This window comes from Petromyzon marinus, chromosome 65 (genome assembly GCF_048934315.1).
Source record: "Petromyzon marinus isolate PM22_M1 ecotype Great Lakes invasive population chromosome 65, UKy_Petmar_22M1.pri1.0, whole genome shotgun sequence".
NCBI classification, from domain to species: Eukaryota; Metazoa; Chordata; class Hyperoartia; order Petromyzontiformes; family Petromyzontidae; genus Petromyzon; species Petromyzon marinus.
In genome coordinates, this window is record NC_133731.1 from 5,547,257 (window position 1) to 5,567,913 (window position 20,657).

The 20,657-nt window shown below is 49.4% G+C and overlaps 1 protein-coding gene across 3 annotated transcripts in view; it reads left to right on the forward strand.

The window, feature by feature from the left end:
* FERRY3 (FERRY endosomal RAB5 effector complex subunit 3) overlaps positions 1 to 20,657 on the forward strand; it is a 23,673-nt gene continuing 3,016 nt past the window's right edge. Inside the window, exons 1-14 of one of the 3 annotated variants that reach the window (XM_076054280.1) lie at positions 1 to 126; positions 4,819 to 5,007; positions 6,966 to 7,114; positions 8,083 to 8,264; positions 9,187 to 9,286; positions 10,651 to 10,772; positions 12,405 to 12,511; positions 12,805 to 13,002; positions 15,703 to 15,828; positions 16,740 to 16,811; positions 17,241 to 17,377; positions 17,780 to 17,845; positions 18,528 to 18,585; positions 19,717 to 19,784. In XM_076054280.1, coding sequence (XP_075910395.1) covers positions 123 to 126; positions 4,819 to 5,007; positions 6,966 to 7,114; positions 8,083 to 8,264; positions 9,187 to 9,286; positions 10,651 to 10,772; positions 12,405 to 12,511; positions 12,805 to 13,002; positions 15,703 to 15,828; positions 16,740 to 16,811; positions 17,241 to 17,377; positions 17,780 to 17,845; positions 18,528 to 18,585; positions 19,717 to 19,784 — 1,578 coding nt within the window. In that variant the 5' untranslated portion in view covers positions 1 to 122. The other 2 variants (XM_076054281.1, XR_012930314.1) reach the window with 2 other exon arrangements.

A 20,657-nucleotide genomic window follows, 5' to 3' on the forward strand; every position in this document is an offset into this window, starting at 1 on the left:
GCTGAAATGACGTTAAGACGATTTTTAAACGAGCTTAAATAATTCCGCGGCGTGTCCGGTGACGAATCGGCAGTGTGCGGTATGCGCGCAGCGATCAAGCCGCTCGTGATTTACCCGAGATCATGTGTGAGTGTCCTGCGTACGATTTCCTGTTTACCGTAATAATTATAACATTTACCAGATTAACAGCCGAAATAACGCTACCGCTTATTCTTTAAACGTTCAAACGCTTTCAAGTTTACGTCGTTAATTGCTTTGGTGCTGTTGGGAGGGGGGGTAGGTGTTTTTTTTTGGGTCACAAATGTCGACCCGATTTTCAGCTGTGCCCGTGCGCCAAATGTTGCGACGTTGCGTTAATTTTTATTATTAAAAAAAATTAACCGCGGCTCATTGTTTATTCGCCTTAACGAACGACAGCCGCGACGAGGGAGAACACGCGAGGTGTCCCCCCGCGCTGCTGCAGGTAGGAAAGCAGTGGTCGGTTCTGTGTACGAAACCGACCCCGGCCATGGCAACGTGGAATTTTACCCTCCACCGGTTCAAAGGACCGCTGTCTGAGGGGGGTAGAACCGACCCCGGCCATGGCAACGTGGAATTTTACCCTCCACCGGTTCAAAGGGCAGCTGCCTGAGGGGGGGTAGAACCGACCCCGGCCATGGCAATGTGGAATTTTACCCACCACCGGTTCAAAGGGCAGCTGCGTTAGGGATAGATAACGTTTCTGGTTAGAAAAAGTACAGTAGTTTTAAAGGGGTGGCTCTGTTAATGCTTGTTTCAAGCCACTGCTTGCGTTCGGAACGGCTTCCGCTAGACTGCAGTGCATGCACCCCAGGTTAAGAGCCACTACACTACACTATACACTACACTACTATACACTATACTACTATACACTACACTACTATACACTACACTTATACACTACACTGCTATACACTACTATACACTACACTACTATACACTACACTACTATACACTGCACTATACACTACACTACTATACACTACACTACTATAAACTACACTACTATACACTACACTACTATACACGACACTACTATACACTACACGGCTATACACTACACTACTATACACTACACTATACATCACTACTATACAATATACGACTATACACTAGACTACACTATACACGACTATACACTACACCACTATACATCACTACTATACACTACATTACTATACACTACACCACTATACACTACACCACTATACACTACACCACTATACATCACTACTATACACTACGTTACTATACACTACTCTACACTACACACGACTATTCACTACACCACTATACACTACACCACTATACACTACACCACTATACATCACTACTATACACTACGTTACTATACACTACTCTACACTACACACGACTATTCACTACACCACTATACACTACTATACACTACATGACTATACACTACGCTATACACTACACCAGTGGTTCTTAACCGGGGGGTACCCTTCCTGAAGGTGCGAGACATGGCCACATTTTTTTAGAAGGTAAATCATTGAAAACAAATTAAGCATGGGCGTGTACGTTACAACTACTTTGTTTCATCAAACCCTATGTAGTTATGAAAAACGTAAGATTGAGAACCAAAGGGGTGCAAGGCTGCAGTAAAGGTTAAGAACCACTGGTCTATAGTGTAGTGTATAGTGTATAATGTAGTGTATAGTGTAGTGTATAGTGTAGTCTATAGACTATAGTCTATAGAGTTCACCTTGTTAGTGAGCTACACCTGTGGGTCAGGCAAGCGCACTCTGTGTAGTCTATAGTGTAGTCTATAGTCTGTAGTGTAGTCTATAGTGCAGCCTATAGACTATAGTGTAGTCTATAGACTATATTGTAGTGTATAGAGTGCACCTTGTGAGTGAGCTACACCTGTGGGTGAGACAAGCGCACTGTGTGTGTTGTCTATAGTGTAGAGTATAGTCTATAGTGTAGTGTATAGTCTATAGTGTAGTGTATAGTCTATAGTGTGGTGTATAGTCTATAGTGTAGTCTATAGTGTAGTGTATAATCTACAGTGTAGTCTATAGTGTAGTGTATAGTCTATAGTGTAGTCTATTCCCTATAACATTGGTTCTTAACCTGGGGCGCACGCCACCCCTGGGGATGCGAGACGTGGCCAGATTGTTTTTTGCAAGAAGGTAAATTCATTCTATAGTTATGACATATCTTATGTTTAAATAACTGACCTACTTTCAACGATTTTTGATAAGTGGGTGCGAGAATATATCGAGAGCATATTTTGAGAACCACTTCGGCGCTGGAGGGACCTTTCTAGAGAGGTTGTAGGTCTACTCTTCCAAGCTGGCCCAAGACCTCTTGGTAGAGGTGGTAGATGCCCACTCTTTACTCCACCAAACGGGGCCTGTCGATTCGGTAACTGCGGTGAATTAATTTACGCTCCTGGGTGGACAGAGGCTTTCGGGAGGGGGATTTAAAAACGCGTGCCCAATATCAAAATGTTTATTTATCCTGGAGAAATCCGATGAGCTACGAAAGGTCTTTTTCGCACATATCCAGTAGGGTTCGGGTCAGAAAGTTACAACGACAAACGAAAAAAAACCCAGATAGCAATGCAAAGTATAGAAAAGGTAAACAAATCACAAAAAAATTATTTGTAAAATAGATCAAGGATATACGTTCATATTGCGTAAGTATACAAATTCACAAGCTTTGGGCAAGGCAGCAAAACAAAAGTAAAAATAGTCCCAGACCCACACCAAGGCAACACACAATACCTGGATAAAATTGCACGTAAAAATTTAATTATCGATACATGGGGTAAGGATAAAAGTTACACATCACCTTTGCAAATGCAGTTGTATCCAGCAGTAATCTGCTTCAGGATATTTTTGGAAGTAATATTTACGTTTAACTACAGAACACATACTTTGGTTCTTTCAGTAAAGTCACGTGGAAAATAAAATCAAGTAATAATGGAATACGACGTTTCGATTGCAACACAAGCAACCATCATCAGGTAAGAATGAATGAGTTAAAAAAAACATAGTAAACTTAGAAACACAATGCAACACAACACAGAGAGCCGGCGTGGTCAGCCAGGTGGGGTGTTGGCTGTTGTGTTGGCCGGCTCTTTGTGTTTCTAAGTTTACTATGTTTTTTTCATTCATTCTTACCTGATCATGGTTGCTTGTGTTGAAATCGTAACGTGTTCTATTATTTGATTTTATTTTCTACGTGACTTTACCGAAAGAACCAAAGAGTAATTCCTGCAGTCACGAAAGCTTTTAATCTAGTTTACGGAACACACTTCAGAGGCTGCTGCTGCTGCAGGGACGGTCGCGAGGTATTACCTACCTCGCCCGGTATACAGGAGGTCGTGGGTTCGACCCCGACCCTGACACCTCGAAATTTGTAGATTTCATGTTCTCCCCATGGTCACGTGGATTATTCTCCAGGCACTCCAGTTTTTCCCTCCACATGCAGAAACATGCGTCTCGAGTATTTATCACGTAAAAAAAAAATGATCGCATCCAAATACTCTTTAAACGCACGTGTCCAGATGATCCAGTGATGGGTAAATGTCGTTTGTGTTTCGGTCGGAAGTGAAATTAATCTGCGAGCCGTGTGAAATTTAAGTAGTGGACCGTATCCATCCCACTGCCCGTAGTTTCCCCACCCTGTGTGTTGAATGCTGGTACAGTATCCCCTCGTTATTCGGGAGGGAAACTATTCAGAGATGCTCGTGAACAGCCAATTTAACGGATAATGATATTGGCCTACGAATGAATTTCCTAAAATAAATAACGTAAACAAGCTATTAAATACATGGAAATTATCATAACATTAATTGGTTTGAATAAACAAAGTCAATAAATGAACGTCTCCATATATTTTTGATTTAAAGCTTTCGTGACTGCAGGGATTCATATTCTTGGTTCTCGTGAAAACCACACCTGATGATGATTGCTTGTGTTGCAGTCGAAACGTCGTGATAATTTTATCGTTTTATATTTTTATTTTATTGTTTCCCTTTTACGTGACTTTACCGAAAGAACCAAGAATATATCTCCATATATATAAAAGGCAAAGTTGTGAATGTGTGTGTCTGTTCAAAATGTTTAATGTACTTCCTGACATGCAACAAACTTGAAATTTGCCATGTGGGTACTTTCCAGACTGTACACCATGCAAAAACTATAAAAATACACTTGTTTTTTTTTTGGGGGGGAGCTCAATAATGCATTTTTTTTGCACGGCAAGTGAGCTGTGACGTCAAATCTGTCATCTGACTCGCGCACGTGGAAGCGTAACGCATTGTAGTGTAGTGGTTAGTGTGCCGCGCTACGAACCCGGCGACCTAAGTTCGATTCCCGCTCACGGCCACCACCGGTGACGATTATTTGAACCGGTCCTGGGCCTCCCCTAGGTCGACTCAGCCTCAAACGAGTAACCGGTGTAGTGTGTGAACATCGCCACTGGGGAGACAAAGGCGGCCGGGCGTGGTGAATCCAAGTACCGGGCGAAGCCGAGTAGTCAAACTAATAGTTAATAAATTAACTTACCTTAAATTATTATGCTGAGCATCACTTTATCTCATCACTTTCTCACATCACATTCTCTCTCATCACTTTCTCACTCGTTGCAGTCGTGTAGAGTTCCAGATGCGATTCACGGACAGCCAAAATCGCAGAGAGCAAGTTGGCGAATAACGGAGGGGATACTCTACTCGCATCTTTGTTTACGCGTGCCGGTGCGATGGAAGCTCAACATACGTACGTACATGTGCGTGCCCCCCTCCCCGTGTGTGCGTTGGGCACTTAGGGGTCGGCTACACGAGCGCCGCCATGGGGGAGGATGTGCCGGGCCCCGTGGCCGTGGTGGACTTCACGTTCGCGACGAGGGACACTCCACCGCTGAGCGTCCCGGTCGGCCTCCCGCTCGCCTGCCCCATCAGCGACCTGCACAGTCGCCTTGTGCACAGCCACGCGCTGCCCTGCTATGCCGAGGACGGTGCGTGCCGACTGGCACGGGCGTGCATGCGTGGTAGTCCGTGAGACCCGGGACCAGATGTTTCGCTCGTCGGTACCCGCTCGAGCGGTTCCCATTTCTCCGCGTGGCCTGTGACGGTCTTCTTCTGGCGTGTGGCAAGAATGCGTAACTCAATCGCCCCTCGGCTATGGAACGCACTGCCCATTGAGATCAGATTCGCTGAGTCAATCTCTCTACCTTCAAATCTGAATTAAAAACTTATCTGTTGAAAAGGTTGCACTTTCCTGCCATTGGATTGCACCACTCTTCGATTTTACATTAACATCACGCTAATCTCTCACATTAACATAGCCACTTCCGTGCCCTCGTCGAGGAGACCGCTCTCCTATCTTACAGTTACACGCCAATTTCTCAACATTAACATCACTAGCCCCGCCCACTTCTTTATGACCCTTGGGCTACGCCCATTTCAAACCTTTTAAAAAACAGTCTGCCTCAGCAGCAGGCCACACTTTCCCTAACTGATGACGGACCGCTTGTGTTGCGCCCGAAACGTCGTGATTTATTTTATTTTATAACTCTACGTGACTTTACTGAAAGAACAAAAGAGTACGTTCAAATGGTCTTACAATTTGGCTTGAATTCCCTCCTCTACTCTCCCACCTTGTATATTCCATGCCTTGAATGCTCTCAATGCTGCTCTGATGTTCTATACATGTGCGATTGTTTTTAGTTTTCGTGCAATAGTTTTTTTTTAGTACGTACAGTAAAAACCTCATTTCAATGTATTTGATCATTCGTAATTGGGGACAATTCTGCACGTTTGCTCTTTTTGGCATATATATACAGTATTAGTAATTTGCCATGAGCCGAATTGGTTCGCCGAATGGTCCAATTTCGGCACAGAGCACGTGGAGCGACGCGGCGCGCCACGAACAAAACAACGACTCGGTCTGGTGGCGGTGCGCGGTGCGCGGCGAGCGTTAGCGCAGACCCGTCGCTTTAGACTTTACCTTGCCTACGCGCTCTGTGCAAGCCATACCCTCTCAGAAATGTCGTCTACGCCGACGTGTAGGCGAGACAAAGCCACGGTTTTGGACATGATTGATGCAGGTTGTCCGTCAATGCGTAGGGTGTGTGAAGAGTTTGGAAAACACATTTGGGGGAAAAAATGCATTGGGGCAGGAGGGTCTGGGGCCATTGTACACAATTTTGCAAGGCCAGAGCCCCATGTGTCGAATTAACAAGGGTTTAGTGTCTTAAGGTTGAATACTTTTTACCGTTCGGTGCTTTGAGCGTGGGAAAAGCACCATATAGATATAAAATGAGCAGTTACGTCCTCGTTTTGAGTTTTGCGAGCCACATTGGCGGGTTCGTGAAGGGCGAGAGCTGGGCGTGGAATGACGCAGCCGTTGGCGATGTGGTCCATTGCTTGGTTCAGGTGGCTGCGGTATTCCGCACTGTGGGTCACCTTTAAGTTCCCTGCGCGGTATCCATGCCGCAGCCCGCGTTCGCCTTACAGTTTGGGAGCCGCTGCCATAAAACCCATGTTAACAATAATTTACATTTATAACACGTCATTCATCCACGCATCTCAATGTTCCACGTACGAAGTTAGGAAATATAAATACTACACTCGAGAGTTCACTGGTCATACTTGTTTTGATGCCATTTGTTTATATATATAAAAAAAAAATTGCTTGGTCCTGCATAGCCAGCCACGTTTATGGGATTTGGTTCCTATATATATAATGAGAACCAAATAAGTACAGCGTTGTGGGATGCTGTTGGCATGAATGGCGCTATCTAAAATCAAAGTTATTATTATGCATGGGAAGTGTAGGCCAGTTGAAACTGGCGAGTCTTTCGAGAAGGCCTAATGAAACAAGCGGCGTCCCCATCAACGCGGTCGCCTCTTGACGTCTGCGTTGCGCCTCTCACCCTCGGCCTCACCCCACCCCCCCCCCCACCCCTATCAGAGCTGCGGCAGGCGCTGCGGGAGTTTGTGCGCGACAAGACGCAGGAGCTGTACGACCAGAGCGGAGAGCGGGCGCTCGAGGGCATCGCCCTTGCCTCCGACGAGGAGGTGGACGGCCTCGCGCGCGCCTGGGAGAAGGCCTTCCGTGAGGTGCGTCGCTGGGGCCCCGTCGCTCGCGCTCGCCGTCGGCACCCCCGGTTAGCGCGGTTGGCTACGTACGGTGCGAAAGCAGTTCAACGTAAGCGTACGTACTGTACATTCTCGCCCGTTGCGGTCGCCGCTACGTTTCCAAAGATGGGTCACCACGTCTCGCGCTTTCAGATGTGCTTCTGCGGCCGTCTGGAATGCTCTTCCTTCCGATATTTGGAAGACACTGGAGCTATGTACCTTTAAACCTTGTGTAAAAACTAATCCTTTTAGAACTGCTTTATGTGTTTAGTTTGTTGTCAATCCACCGCACCTCCGATTAGCACGGTTTGCTCCAGACGGTGCGAAGCAAGTTCAATATACATTACCGATTACGCTGGACGCTAATAATAATTATTATAATGTAATAATAATGTTTGCATGTACAGGGCGCTTGATGAAATTCCCCAAAGCAACGTACATCAGATCTCATCTCAACCAGTGGCAGCTGTCCCTTTGTGGCACAAGGTGACTCCAGCCTGCAAAGTAGAGGCTCCTCCACCAGCAGTGGCCTGAGCAAGCAATCACAGGGCTGCGTTATTAACCTGATAAATTCACGGACAAGCAGTTGACCTGATTGCGCTTTGTGAGTGGTAGGTGGTGGTACCGTGCGGGGCGTGGTGGCGCAGTGGTTCGTGAACCGCACTACGAACCCGACGAACCGAGTTCGATTCCCCGCTTGCTGCTATTAAGGGTGATGAACATTTGAACTGGCCCTGGGCTCCCTGGGACTGTGTTGACTCAGCCTCAGGTGAGTAGCTGTAAACATCGAAAGGTAGTCCGGCGTGGGTGACTGCCACCCAGCTCCTTAATAGGTGTGCCGTCCCCACCCTCGTTGGAGCTCGCAAACGGCACTTGCCCACCGAATGCCTGTTAAAGGCTAACGCGGTGGGGGGGGATCTTTGTCTACGGTGGCTTGCGGCGGTGCGCAGACCACGGTGCAGCACGTGGGAGCCGAGGAGGCGCGTGCGGACGAGGAGTTCTCGCGGGCGTACAGCGCTCTCATCCACTCGCCCGTGTCGCACACGCTGCTCACGTTGGAGCACCACTACTGCGTCAGCGCCGCCGAGATGCTCGCCGAGCGGGAGATGGCCCTGCAGCAGCTGCGCGAGAGGTCGCTTGTTTGCTTTCTCGCTCGCTCTCTGTCTCTCACTCACTCTCGCTCGTTCTCTCTTTCACTCTCTCGCTCGTTCTTTCACTCTCTCGCTCGTTCTCTCTCGCTCGCTCTCTCTCTCGCTCTCTGTCTCTCACTCGTTCTCATTCTCGCTCGTTCTCTCTCGCTCGCTCTCTCACTCTCGCACTTTTGCTCATTCTCTATTTCGCTCATTCTCTCTCTTACTCTCTCGCTCGTTCTCTCTCTCTCTCGCTCTTTCTCCCGCGCTCTCACTCTCTCGCCCGTTCTCTCTCTCACTTTCTATCGCTCTGTCTCTCACCCTCTCGCTCGCTCTGTGTCTTGTTGGCCCTGCCTGGCCCCGAGCAAAGATTCAGATGTCTTGTGAGGCCAGCGTATCGTTTATTATTAGAGTCAGAAGAATCAGAAGTTTTATTTCCCGAGTAAAAACCCATTGAGCTATGTAGCTCTATTTCAACGACGACTCAGCCGGTATGTGTTTGTGTGTACGTTGAACTTCTTTCACACTGTACATAGCCAACCATGCTAATCGGAGGTCCGCGGGAAGGACAAAAAACGATGGTTCTCTGTGTTAGTGTATGGGTCTATGTGAGTCTACGTATGTTAAACTTGTTTCACGTCGTACGTAGCGAAACCGTGCTAATCAGAGGTGCGGGTCGGAAGGGCAACAAACTGAACTGCAAAAAAGCAGCTCTAGAGAAATGAGTTCTCAATCACGGTCTAGTTCCAGCTCGGCACGGTCAAAGAGCCAATGGAAAAAAAAAACGCACCCGTTAACGCGAGTGCCCCCCACGCCGGCTTGGCTCGGGTACGCCAGTGGAGAGAGAAGGGAAGCGTGCGTGGTGAGCGACGGCCGCTATTGTTGATGACGTTTTTGTCGCTGTTGTTGCGTGCCCACCCGCAGGCAGCGCGTGGAGATGGAGCGAGCCATGCAGGAGCTGGGCAAGTCCCTGAGGGACGAGGATGTCAACGTTCTGGCCGTGCAGCACTTCGAGACGCAGCAGGTCTTGTGGGGGGGAGCGGGCGGGGGGGGGGGTGGAGGGAGGACGTGGGGGGCGGAGGGGTTCAACACATTTCAGTCGAAAGACACCTCGCTTAAATGCCCCGGCAGCTCAAAAAGAGACGTGCGTCACATTCGGAAAGGAAGCCCTCAGTGGCAGCTATGCCTGTGTGGCACAAGGTTGATTCGGCACCGGCCTACAAGTGGGCATTCGCTTGGCGGCGGTGGTGGCTGTGCACGTGGCTTGTGATCCAGCGCTTTGGAGCCAGCGAGGGTTGGTGTGTCACACACAGATTGGCTGTGAAACTCCCTTCGGCGTCGAGGATGTTCCATGCCTCCGGCACGCCACGACAATGGGCTCCAGCAGAGTGCGGACGAATATTATCTGTCCCTTCTGTGTGGGATAGAGTGTTGTTCCATCGCACGCACTGTCTCCGGGTGATGTGCCTTTCCTCCCACATGTCAACTCTAATTGGCCCATTACACCTTGATACATAGAGGACTGGCAGAGCTTGGAGGTGAGGGGGGGGTAGGGATTTGGCGCTTTGGCTCACCGCCTGGCTGCTGCCCTTCCCGTACCTCCGTGGTTTCCTGCACCTCCGAGTCGTCCTCTCTCTTTGGGAGCGAGCGAACGGGTGCCGTGCGGCGACGCTTGCAGTCAGTTCTGCCATAACGCGTGTTGTTTTTTTAATGGCGCGAATTGGATAGAACGCGATGAATGTATTGGAGAGCTCCGTTTTTTTATAACGCGGATGCGAATTGGATATCACCTTATGTTATCTTGTAACGCGGTTGAGTGAACGGAACTACGTCGCGCACATTGGAATGAGCGGTCGTGCGGCTGCCTCGGCGCAGCGTCACACAAGGCGGGATTCTGCTCTGTTGATCACAATGAGTGGCTTCGCGACTAATGCTGCAACACGCATTTGCCACTCGTGTTCATGTTTTTATTTCATTAACGAATCGACGGTTATCATAGCGCGATGTTTCTCATCACGCTGTGTTTCTTCAGGAACGCGACTCTCGCGTTAAAAGACAACGGATTGGAACAAGTTTCAATTATTCTTTGTAGTCTTATTAGCAAGGGCCGATCGGGGGGGGGGGGGGGAGCGATCATGCTCTTGTTTGCACATTCCCACCCTGCAATGCCCTGTAACCGACTCAACCTCCGACCGCCTTGGGCTGTGATCCTTCCCGTAACAGAGAGCCGCTTAGCCTGATGGGACCCTACCTGCGGAAATAATTATCATACATCCCGAGTCTTGAGCGAGGCTCTCCGTGGGTTCACGCGCGTGGTAATAACGCGGCGGCCGTCGCACGCCGTCCTGAAAATCCAGCGTTTGGCGCATCCGCGCGTTGCCCACGCAGGCGGTGGAGAGCAAGTGGAACGTGGAGCTGAAGCAGCTGATGGAGCTGCAGAGGCTCGAGTACCGCGATTGGATCATGAAGGTGCATCAGGACTCGAGTACGCCGGACGGCAAGGCCAGCGGGTGAGTGGCGGTGGCGAGGAGATGTTGGCTACCTCGCCTGGTATGCAGGAGTTTGTGGGTTCGATCCCGACCCTATGCCTGCTGTATATTTGTAGTGTGCATCTCATCATCACGGTGGCTAGGAGATGTTGGCTACCTCGCCTGGTATACAGGAGTTCGTGGGTTCGATCCCGACCCTATGCCTGCTGTATATTTGGAGTGTGCATCTCATCATCACAGTGGCTAGGAGATGTTAACTACCTCACGTGGTGTACAGGAGTTCGTGGGTTCGATCCCGACCCTATGCCTGCTGTATATTTGGAGTGTGCATCTCATCATCACGGTGGCTAGGAGATGTTGGCTACCTCGCCTGATATACAGGAGTTCGTGGGTTCGATCCCGACCCTATGCCTGCTGTATATTTGGAGTGTGCATCTCATCATCACGGTGGCTAGGAGATGTTGGCTACCTCGCCTGGTATACAGGAGTTCGTGGGTTCGATCCCGACCCTATGCCTGCTGTATATTTGGAGTGTGCATCTCATCATCACGGTGGCTAGGAGATGTTAACTACCTCGCCTGGTATACAGGAGTTCGTGGGTTCGATCCCGACCCTATGCCTGCTGTATATTTCGAGTGTGCATCTCATCATCACGGTGGCTGGGAGATGTTAACTACCTCGCGTGGTGTACAGGAGGTCGTGGGTTCGATCCCGACCCTATGCCTGCTGTATATTTGGAGTGTGCATCTCATCATCACGGTGGCTAGGAGATGTTGGCTACCTCGCCTGATATACAGGAGTTCGTGGGTTCGATCCCGGCCCTATGCCTGCTGTATATTTGGAGTGTGCATCTCATCATCACGGTGGCTAGGAGATGTTGGCTACCTCGCCTGGTATACAGGAGTTCGTGGGTTCGATCCCGACCCTATGCCTGCTGTATATTTGGAGTTTGCATCTCATCATCACGGTGCTAGGAGATCTTAACTACCTCGTCTGGTGTACAGGAGGTCGTGGGTTCGATCCCAACCCTATGCCTGCTGTATATTTGGAGTTTGCATCTCATCATCACGGTGCTAGGAGATCTTAACTACCTCGTCTGGTTTACAGGAGTTCGTGGGTTCGATCCCGACCCTATGCCTGCTGTATATTTCGAGTGTGCATGTCATCATCACGGTGGCTAGGAGATGTTAACTACCTCGCCTGGTGTACAGGACGTGGTGGGTTCGATCCCGACTCTACGCCTGCTGTATTTTTGGAGTTTGTGTGTTCTCTCCATGGTCACGTGGATTTTTCTCCGGGTTCTCCGGCTTTTCCCTTCACATTTAGAATCAACGTGCGTTCAGAGTATTATGATAAGCCACTTCGTTGAGCTGTCATTTGTGATGGCCAGGTCGCTTCTGAAAAATAAGTTAATACCTCGGTGGGCTTTGCCTGGTAGGATGGGGATGGTTTAGTTGTATTATTAAACATGTGTTTGGGTAATTTGTTTACCTTTCTTATACTTTGCACTATTATCATGTTTTTGTCTTGTTTGTTGTTGCAATGCTCTTACCTGCCCCTACTGGCCATCTGTGAAAAAGAGCTTTACAGCTCATCGGATTCCTCCGGCATCGGTAAATATTCTCATTCTGCCTTCGTCGTCGTCGCCCACAGCGACGACGTGGCGGGGCTGGCGGGGCAGCCGCCCGACGCCGAGATGGAGGACGGAGTGGCGTACGAGGAGCACCGGCGGCTGGAGGAGAGCTTCACCATCCACCTGGGTGTGCAGGCGCTGCTCCTCATCGTGCCCCGCGGCTGCGTTTTTTTAAGCGCCGCGGTCGGGGGGAGTGGGGTGGGTGGGCGGCGGCGACGGCACATTGAGCCTGCCGGACTGCGTCCCGTCTGGAACGCTCTTCCGATATTGCCGTGGGCGCCACGGTGGCCAGATGTTAACTACCTCGCCAGGGATACAGGAGGTCGCGGGGGGTGTGGTCGGTCTGCCGGTTTTCCTACGACGCGTTTGACCCCCGCTAGACCTGACTCGCTTCTTATTGGTTGGCGTCGCGTACGCCAGGCGCTCAGATGAAGACGATGCACAACCTGCGGCTGCTGCGCGCCGACGTGCTGGAGCTTTGCCGCCTGCGCGCCGGCTCGCAGGGCGACACGCGGCCCCGCCGACTGCACATGGCGCTATCGCTCTACTCCTCCGCGCTCTCGGGCCTCGTGCTACTCGTGGACAACCGCATCAGCTCCTACAGCGGCATCAAAAAAGGTGGCGGTTTGTGGCGTTGGTGGTGGTGAGCGTGCCGGACCGCGTCCCGTCTGGAACGCTCTTCCGATGTTACCGTGGGCGCCAACGGTGGCCAGATATTAACTACATCACTTGGTTTCCAGGAGGTCGTGGGTTCAGTCCCGACCCTGACGCCTGCTGTATATTTGGAGTTTGCGTGTCTCTCTCTCTCTCTCTCTCCGTGGTCACGTGGATTTTTCTCTGGGTCCTCCGATTTTTCCCTCGACATTTAGAAACGTGCTTTGAGGGTATTTGGCTGCTATGAATTTCCATGTAATGAGTCACTTTGCTGAACTACAGTGAGGGAAAAAAGTATTTGATCCCCTGCTGATTTTGTACGTTTGCCCACTGACAAAGAAATGATCAGTCTAATTTTAATGGGAGGTTTATTTGAACAGTGAGAGACAGAATAACAACAACAAAAATCCAGAAAAACGCATGTCAAAAATGTTATAAATTGATTTGCATTTTAATGAGGGAAATAAGTATTTGACCCCCTCTCAATCAAAAAGATTTCTGGCTCCCAGGTGTCTTTTATACAGGTAACGAGCTGAGATTAGGAGCACACTCTTAAAGGGAGTGCTTCTAGTCTCAGCTTGTTACCTGTATAAAAGACACCTGTCCACAGAAGCAATCAATCAGATTCCAAACTCTCCACCATGGCCAAGACCAAAGAGCTCTCCAATGATGTCAGGGACAAGATTGTAGACCTACACAAGGCTGGAATGGGCTACAAGACCATTGCCAAGCAGCTTGGTGAGAAGGTGACAACAGTTGGTGCGATTATTCGCAAATGGAAGAAACACAAAAGAACTGTCAATCTCCCTCGGCCTGGGGCTCCATGCAAGATCTCACCTCGTGGAGTTGCAATGATCATGAGAACGGTGAGGAATCAGCCCAGAACTACACGGGAGGATCTTGTCAATGATCTCAAGGCAGCTGGGACCATAGTCACCAAGAAAACAATTGGTAACACACTGCGCCGTGAAGGACTGAAATCCTGCAGTGCCCGCAAGGTCCCCTTGCTCAAGAAAGCACGTATACATGCCCGTCTGAAGTTTGCCAATGAACATCTGAATGATTCAGAGGACAACTGGGTGAAAGTGTTGTGGTCAGATGAGACCAAAATGGAGCTCTTTGGCATCAACTCAACTCGCCGTGTTTTTGGAGGAGGAGGAATGCTGCCTATGATCCCAAGAACACCATCCCCTCCGTCAAATATGGAGGTGGAAACATTATGCTTTGGGGGTGTTTTTCTGCTAAGGGGACAGGACAACTTCACCGCATCAAAGGGACGATGGACGGGGCCATGTACCGTCAAATCTTGGGTGAGAACCTCCTTCCCTCAGCCAGGGCATTGAAAATAGGTCGTGGATGGGTATTTCAGCATGACAATGACCCAAAACACACGGCCAAGGCAACAAAGGAGTGGCTCAAGAAGAAGCACATTAAGGTCCTGGAGTGGCCTAGCCAGTCTCCAGATCTTAATCCCATAGAAAATCTGTGGAGGGAGCTGAAGGTTCGAGTTGCCAAACGTCTGCCTCGAAACCTTAATGACTTGGAGAAGATCTGCAAAGAGGAGTGGGACAAAATCCCTCTTGAGATGTGTGCAAACCTGGTGGCCAACTACAAAAAACGTCTGACCTCTGTGATTGCCAACAAGGGTTTTGCCACCAAGTACTAAGTCATGTTTTGCAGAGGGGTCAAATACTTATTTCCCTCATTAAAATGTAAATCAATTTATAACATTTTTGACATGCGTTTTTCTGGATTTTGTTGTTATTCTCTCTCACTGTTCAAATAAACCTACCATTAAAATTATAGACTGATCATTTCTTTGTCAGTGGGCAAACATACAAAATCAGCATGGGATCAAATACTTTTTTTCCCTCACTGTATGTAGCTCAGTGGAACCTTACCTGGTAAAATAAAAAAGTAAAAAAATAGTAATTAGGAAGCCACAGTAGCTCAGCAATTATAAATAGAAATTGAAAACTTTTTTTTGTACGACTGCTTTTTGTAGGTTCACATGACATTGACTTCTCCAAGACAGAGGTTCTTTGCAAGCCATCTGGCTACCATGAGAGATTCGTTCATGAGGCTATCCACATATACAAACACAGAGACAATTTCAACCGAGAAGATGGATTCTGGCTTAGCAATCATTGGAAGGATTTGATAAACCATTTCGGGTCTTAATTGATTGATCACGCTTAAGGTGGCTTTCAGACCGCATCCATTATTTTTCTTCTCCCCCCTCCTCTTTTCCAAACATAGATGGACTCGTCCATCTGAACAAACTGTCAAATCGCTCTCCGTGGTGCTAACGTTAAAAAAACCGCCAATTTTTTTCAAATTTTCTTGTTGTGGTTTTCAAACCTATGATGATTGCTTGTGTTGCAGTCGAAACGTCGTGAGAATTGTATTGTTTTATATTTTTATTATTTTATTGTTTCCCTTCTACGTGACTTTACCGAAAGAAACAAGAATATACTGGTTTTTGTGTTTAGTTTGTTGTCCTTCCCCCGCCCCTCCGATTGGCACGGTTGCATAACATACGGTGCGACAGAAGTTCTACATACATAGGTGCTGCTCGTTAACAGCACTCACCCCCCCCCCGCCCCCATCGGCGGTCTTGTTGCAGGCTAAAACGGGGTTACCTACATCTTTGTTTTCCGACAGAGTTTGCGACGGTTTGCCAGCAGTCGACCGATTTTCACTTCTTGGAACTGGAGCAGCAGATGAACGACGTTCAGGAGGTGGTGTTGGCCGTCAACACGTTTCACGGCAAGGATAAGAAGACCACAGGTGGGGTGGGGGGGGGCACCGTTGCCGTGTCCCCCGGAGCATCGCCTCTCATTTTGCCGGGCGTTGGTGGTTGTGCCGCTCTTGGTCTGTCATGAAAAATAAGAGGAGGCTTTTACCCCTTTCTGGCAATATAACGGAAGTTGTGTTAAGATGCGCACACACGGAATAGACGCACACGCCTCATCAGGTCTGCATTAACCGCACGTACTTGTGGTGAACATGCAAACGAACATGCTCTGACAATTATAGATGGCATTGTCTTTGAAACTGATTGGCCTACACCAGAGATAGCAAGCAGCCTTCTTGATGGCCCAGCCTCACCAGTGTCAGACCAGAGACTAACGCCAAAAGGCGAAACAGCACAAAGACAATGCACGTATCAAAGCATGCATAGGTCGGGTTGGGCAGTTATATCTACGGGACCTTTTTGCCAGTATCAAAGTATGAAAAATAGGAATAGGTGTTTACCCTTGCTGGCAATGAAACAGGAGGTGTTAAGATGTTCAAACACCAAAAAGATTCCTTTTGCAAGGTATCAAGTACTGCATTAACCACACCTACCTGTGGCAAAACATGCAAACGAACATGGCTCTGATAATCTATGGGGCATTGTCTCTGAAACGGATTGGCCTACACGAGAGACAACATCCTTTATAGTCTCACTACCAGTGTCAGACCAGAGACTAACACCAAACGGTGTCCACCGACTCATTGGTATCGCGTTCGTTCGTTTGCGAGATTCCCCTCTTTGATTGTTTTTGTTCTTGAATATTTTTTCATTGAACAAGAAGCGCATTGCATAATATGATATACAGACGAAGGGGACGCATTGCCTGCTTATTTTCTTTTGTTACTTGCGGTCTCCGCAACGACGTTAAATGGTCGCGGATTGTGTCTGGTTGAATTTCAAGAGTCCTTTGCCCGGAACGGAGGCGCGGATGACAAGAAAAACTCGGAGAAGAATCCACAAAACATCTCGCCAGGTGCAGTCTGCCAGCAGGGGGCTGATGTTCCTGTGTCGTTTTACCTCTTAATAAAGTAATTTTTCTGTAATTTTTCCATAATTTTTCCGTAATTTTTCCATAATTTTTCACACGGTCGCTGCAAACATTTGGACGGCGACGCTGGCACGCGTAGAGCGGGCCCCCGCCCTCTTTTTAAAAAATAACGTCACGGGATCTTTCGCGTCCGCTGCAAAGAGGACAGCGCGCGTTACAGTTAACGCGCGCATTTATTAACCGGTGACTGCCTCCCGGTTCCGACCGCGACCCCTCGGCAACAAGCGGCGAACGCCCGACCGCTGGGGGGGGGGGGGGGGGGGGGGGGGGGGGGCGTGTGTCGCCTCGTGCGACTCCAGCGCCCCCCCCGGTGCCGTCGTGATGGCGCGACCGCGGCGTGCCTCTCCCCCGCAGGGGAGTTCTACATCACGCGGCACTCCAACCTCGCCGAGGTGCAGGTGGTCTTCCACCTGTGCGTTGACGAAGGCGCTCGCTGCGGCGCCATCACGGCTCGGGACCCGGCCATCATGGGCCTGCGCAACATCCTCAAGGTGAGCCGGGAGGGCGGGTGGGCGGGTGGGTGGGCGGACGGTGGAACGGCCCGCCCAACGGAGGGAACGCTCAGAGCCGATGCCGAGGCGGCATGGTTGGCTACGTACGGTGCGAAAGAAGTTCAGCGTACATGCATATGTCGACTCGCACAGAGACCCATAGATTCACGCAGAGACCCACAGACTCGTGCAGAGACCTACAGACTCAGAGACCCACAGACTCGCGCAGAAATCCATCGTTTGTTGTCCTTCCCCCGCACCTACGATTAGCACGGTTAGCTACGTACGGTGCGAAAGAACTTCAGCATACACACGTACATACGACGCAGGGTGCCGCGTGGATACGCGTTCGCCGGTCATGTTCTGACGGCGATGCCATGCTGCCCTCCCCCTCCACTGTAGGTGTGCTGCCACAACGACATCACCAACATCACCCTGCCCCTGCTGCTCGTCCACGAGATGTCCGAGGTCAGTCTTGGCTAATTTGAGCGCACGGGGGGACACGGGGTGTGGCGGGGCAGGGTAATATGATGAAAAAATATAACAATATGCTCTACCCTTTCTGGCAATAAAGCAGGTGTTAAAATGCGCACGCACCAAATAGACGAACGCCTGTTTCAAGGCATCAGGTCTGCATTAACCAAACATACGTGTGGCTAAGCATGCAAAGATAATGTATGCATTGCCTTTGAAACTAATTGGCCTACACCAGAGACGGCTTTCTTTATGGCCTTGTCTCACTAGTTAGACCTGTACAATGCCACTGCAAATATCAAAAGGATGAATAGCTCGGGTTGAGCAGTTAAATCATTTCGATTCTAAAATAGTTTTACTTTGCATTTCCACGAGCAGGATTGAAAGATACACCAAGAAAGCGGTAAAGTACCGGTTAACGGTTTTGCCGCGCGCATAAGAGTGCGGTGTCAACTTGCAAAGCAATGCGGCGCCGCACGGCAGCCGCTCCTCGCTCTCGCAGACAGAGAGGGAGAGAGGACGACTCAGAGGAGCCGGCAAGCAAGAACCACGGACGAACGGGGGGAAGGCAGCAGCAGAAGCTGCTACTCGCTAACAGCCCTTGCCCCAACAGTCTGTTAAGGCTACAACGGGGGCTGGGGGGGGATCTTTGTCTTTTGTGTGCGTCGCGGAATAGGAAATGACCGTCTCGTGGTGCCTGAAGAAGGCGGAGCTGGTCTTCAAATGTGTGAAAGGTGACACGGGCTCACTCGGCATGCGGAATCGTTGGGGCATATTTTTTTGTATCATCGAGAACCCGGAACGCAAAGTAGATTTCGAAAAAGTGGGGTGGGAACAAACCCAGGCGCTGATAAATTTACACGTGGTGATGATCTCTCTTGAGCAGTGGTTCTTACTGCAGCCTTGCACCACTTTGGTTTTCAATCGTAAAAAAAAAAGAGTACAATGTTAATAACTACATAGAGGATTTGATGAAACAAAGTAAAGTTGTTACTTACGTGTCCGTGCTTAATTTGTGTTTTCGATGATTTACCTTCGAAAAAAATCTGGCCGTGTCTCGCACCCTCCAGAAAGGGCATCTCGCACCCCCAGGGGTTGCGTGCGCCCCAGGTTAAGAACCACTGGTGGAGTGTATAGCAAGTACGTCCAAATCACACGTCCAAGTTTAAGTCTTGCGAGTCACGCGATAGCTTCGGGAGTAGCCGCGACTAATACTGCTCAAATTTTGATTTAAAGCTTTTGTGACTGCAGGGATTCATATTCTTGGTTCTTTCGGTAAAGTCACGAAAGAACCAAGAATATAATACTGCTCAGTTTCGCCGGAGAGCAGACATAGCGATGCAGTTATTCACGGTATTGTGGTCCATCGTCTGTTTGGGGTTTTGTCCCTCTCGACTGTCCTGGCTGTTGTCCCACTGACGCTCGGCGAAGTCGCGACGGGAAACTGTCGCATGTCTGCGAAATTTATTTTGCCCGTGAGAATTGTTCCACAACTTTTACCGGGTTAGCGAGCGGAAACGGTCGCGATTGGCACATTGTCAAACGCGAGGACGGCTGCTTGCATTGTGTTATTATTTCCCTTCCTACGTGACTTTACCGAAAGAACCAAGAATACGTTGTCAAACGCTTTGCACCCGCGTGGCAGTTTCAATTTGTTTGGCGGGTAGCGGAGGATCTTGGCATCACCCAGTTTGACCCCAGGTCGTTACGCGGCCTAACCCAAAATATGAATTTCCAATCAAAACTAAATATTTGATAACCTTGTATTTCCCGATTTCCCGGGACGCCGTTCATTTGATAATAAAAAAAAATTTATTCTCCTTCAAATGACCCAATTTGTCGCGCTGTTGCTCTGCTGCCCGCAGGGTTCATGATGGAGATGGCCTCGTGGGACGGGGGCGTCTCGCGCACGGTGCAGTTCATCGTGCCGCAGGTGACCGGACCGATCGGTTTACGCCCCGCCTCAGCGTTGACCACGTCAATTATCATCACGCATTTGCCCGTCAATACGTTTTACTGTCAAATGTTTTTTTATTTGTACCAGGTAATGCCCACTGAGCTATATTATAAGCTATTTTTCAGAAGCGACCTGGCTATCACAAATGGTAGCTCAACGAAGTGGCTTATCATCTGGAAATGTTATACGGGCCAAATACTCTAAAACGGACGTTGATTCAAAATGTGGAGGGGAAAGCCGTGATCACGGGGAGAGATAGAGAGAGACGCAAACTCCAAATATACAGCAGCAGCAGGCGTCAGGGTTGGGATCGAATCCAAGACCTCTTGTATACCAGGCGAGGTAGTTAACATCTCCTAGCCACCGTGATGATGATGAGAGACGCAAACTCCAAATATACAGCAGCAGGCGTCACAGGGTCGGGATCTAACTCGCGACCCCTGTATTACTAGGCGAGGTAGTTGATATCTCCTAACCACCGTGGCGCCGTTCTTATTAGCCACGCGGCGGTGGCTACGCTGCTGCGAGTGGACGCCTGTAATTCCGCAACTGCGGAGGTAGCAGCGAGGGTTGTAGGCTCGTCGAGGAGGCGACGTACCCCCTCTCCCTGGATTGCCAGAAGGCAGTGCAGAAAAAATGCAGACCAAGATCGTCTGTCCCTTCTGTATGGGATAGTGTTGCCCCCGCCCCTCTCGTGCGTGGGGTTTCTCCGGGTGCTCCGGTGCCTTCCCACTTGTAAGCGCTTCGTAATTGGCTGAAAACATCTTAAAGTAAAAACCCAGGTCGCACACCCGATGAGCAACGGTTGGCTACGTACGGTGCTACAGAAGTTCATCGAACGTACATGGA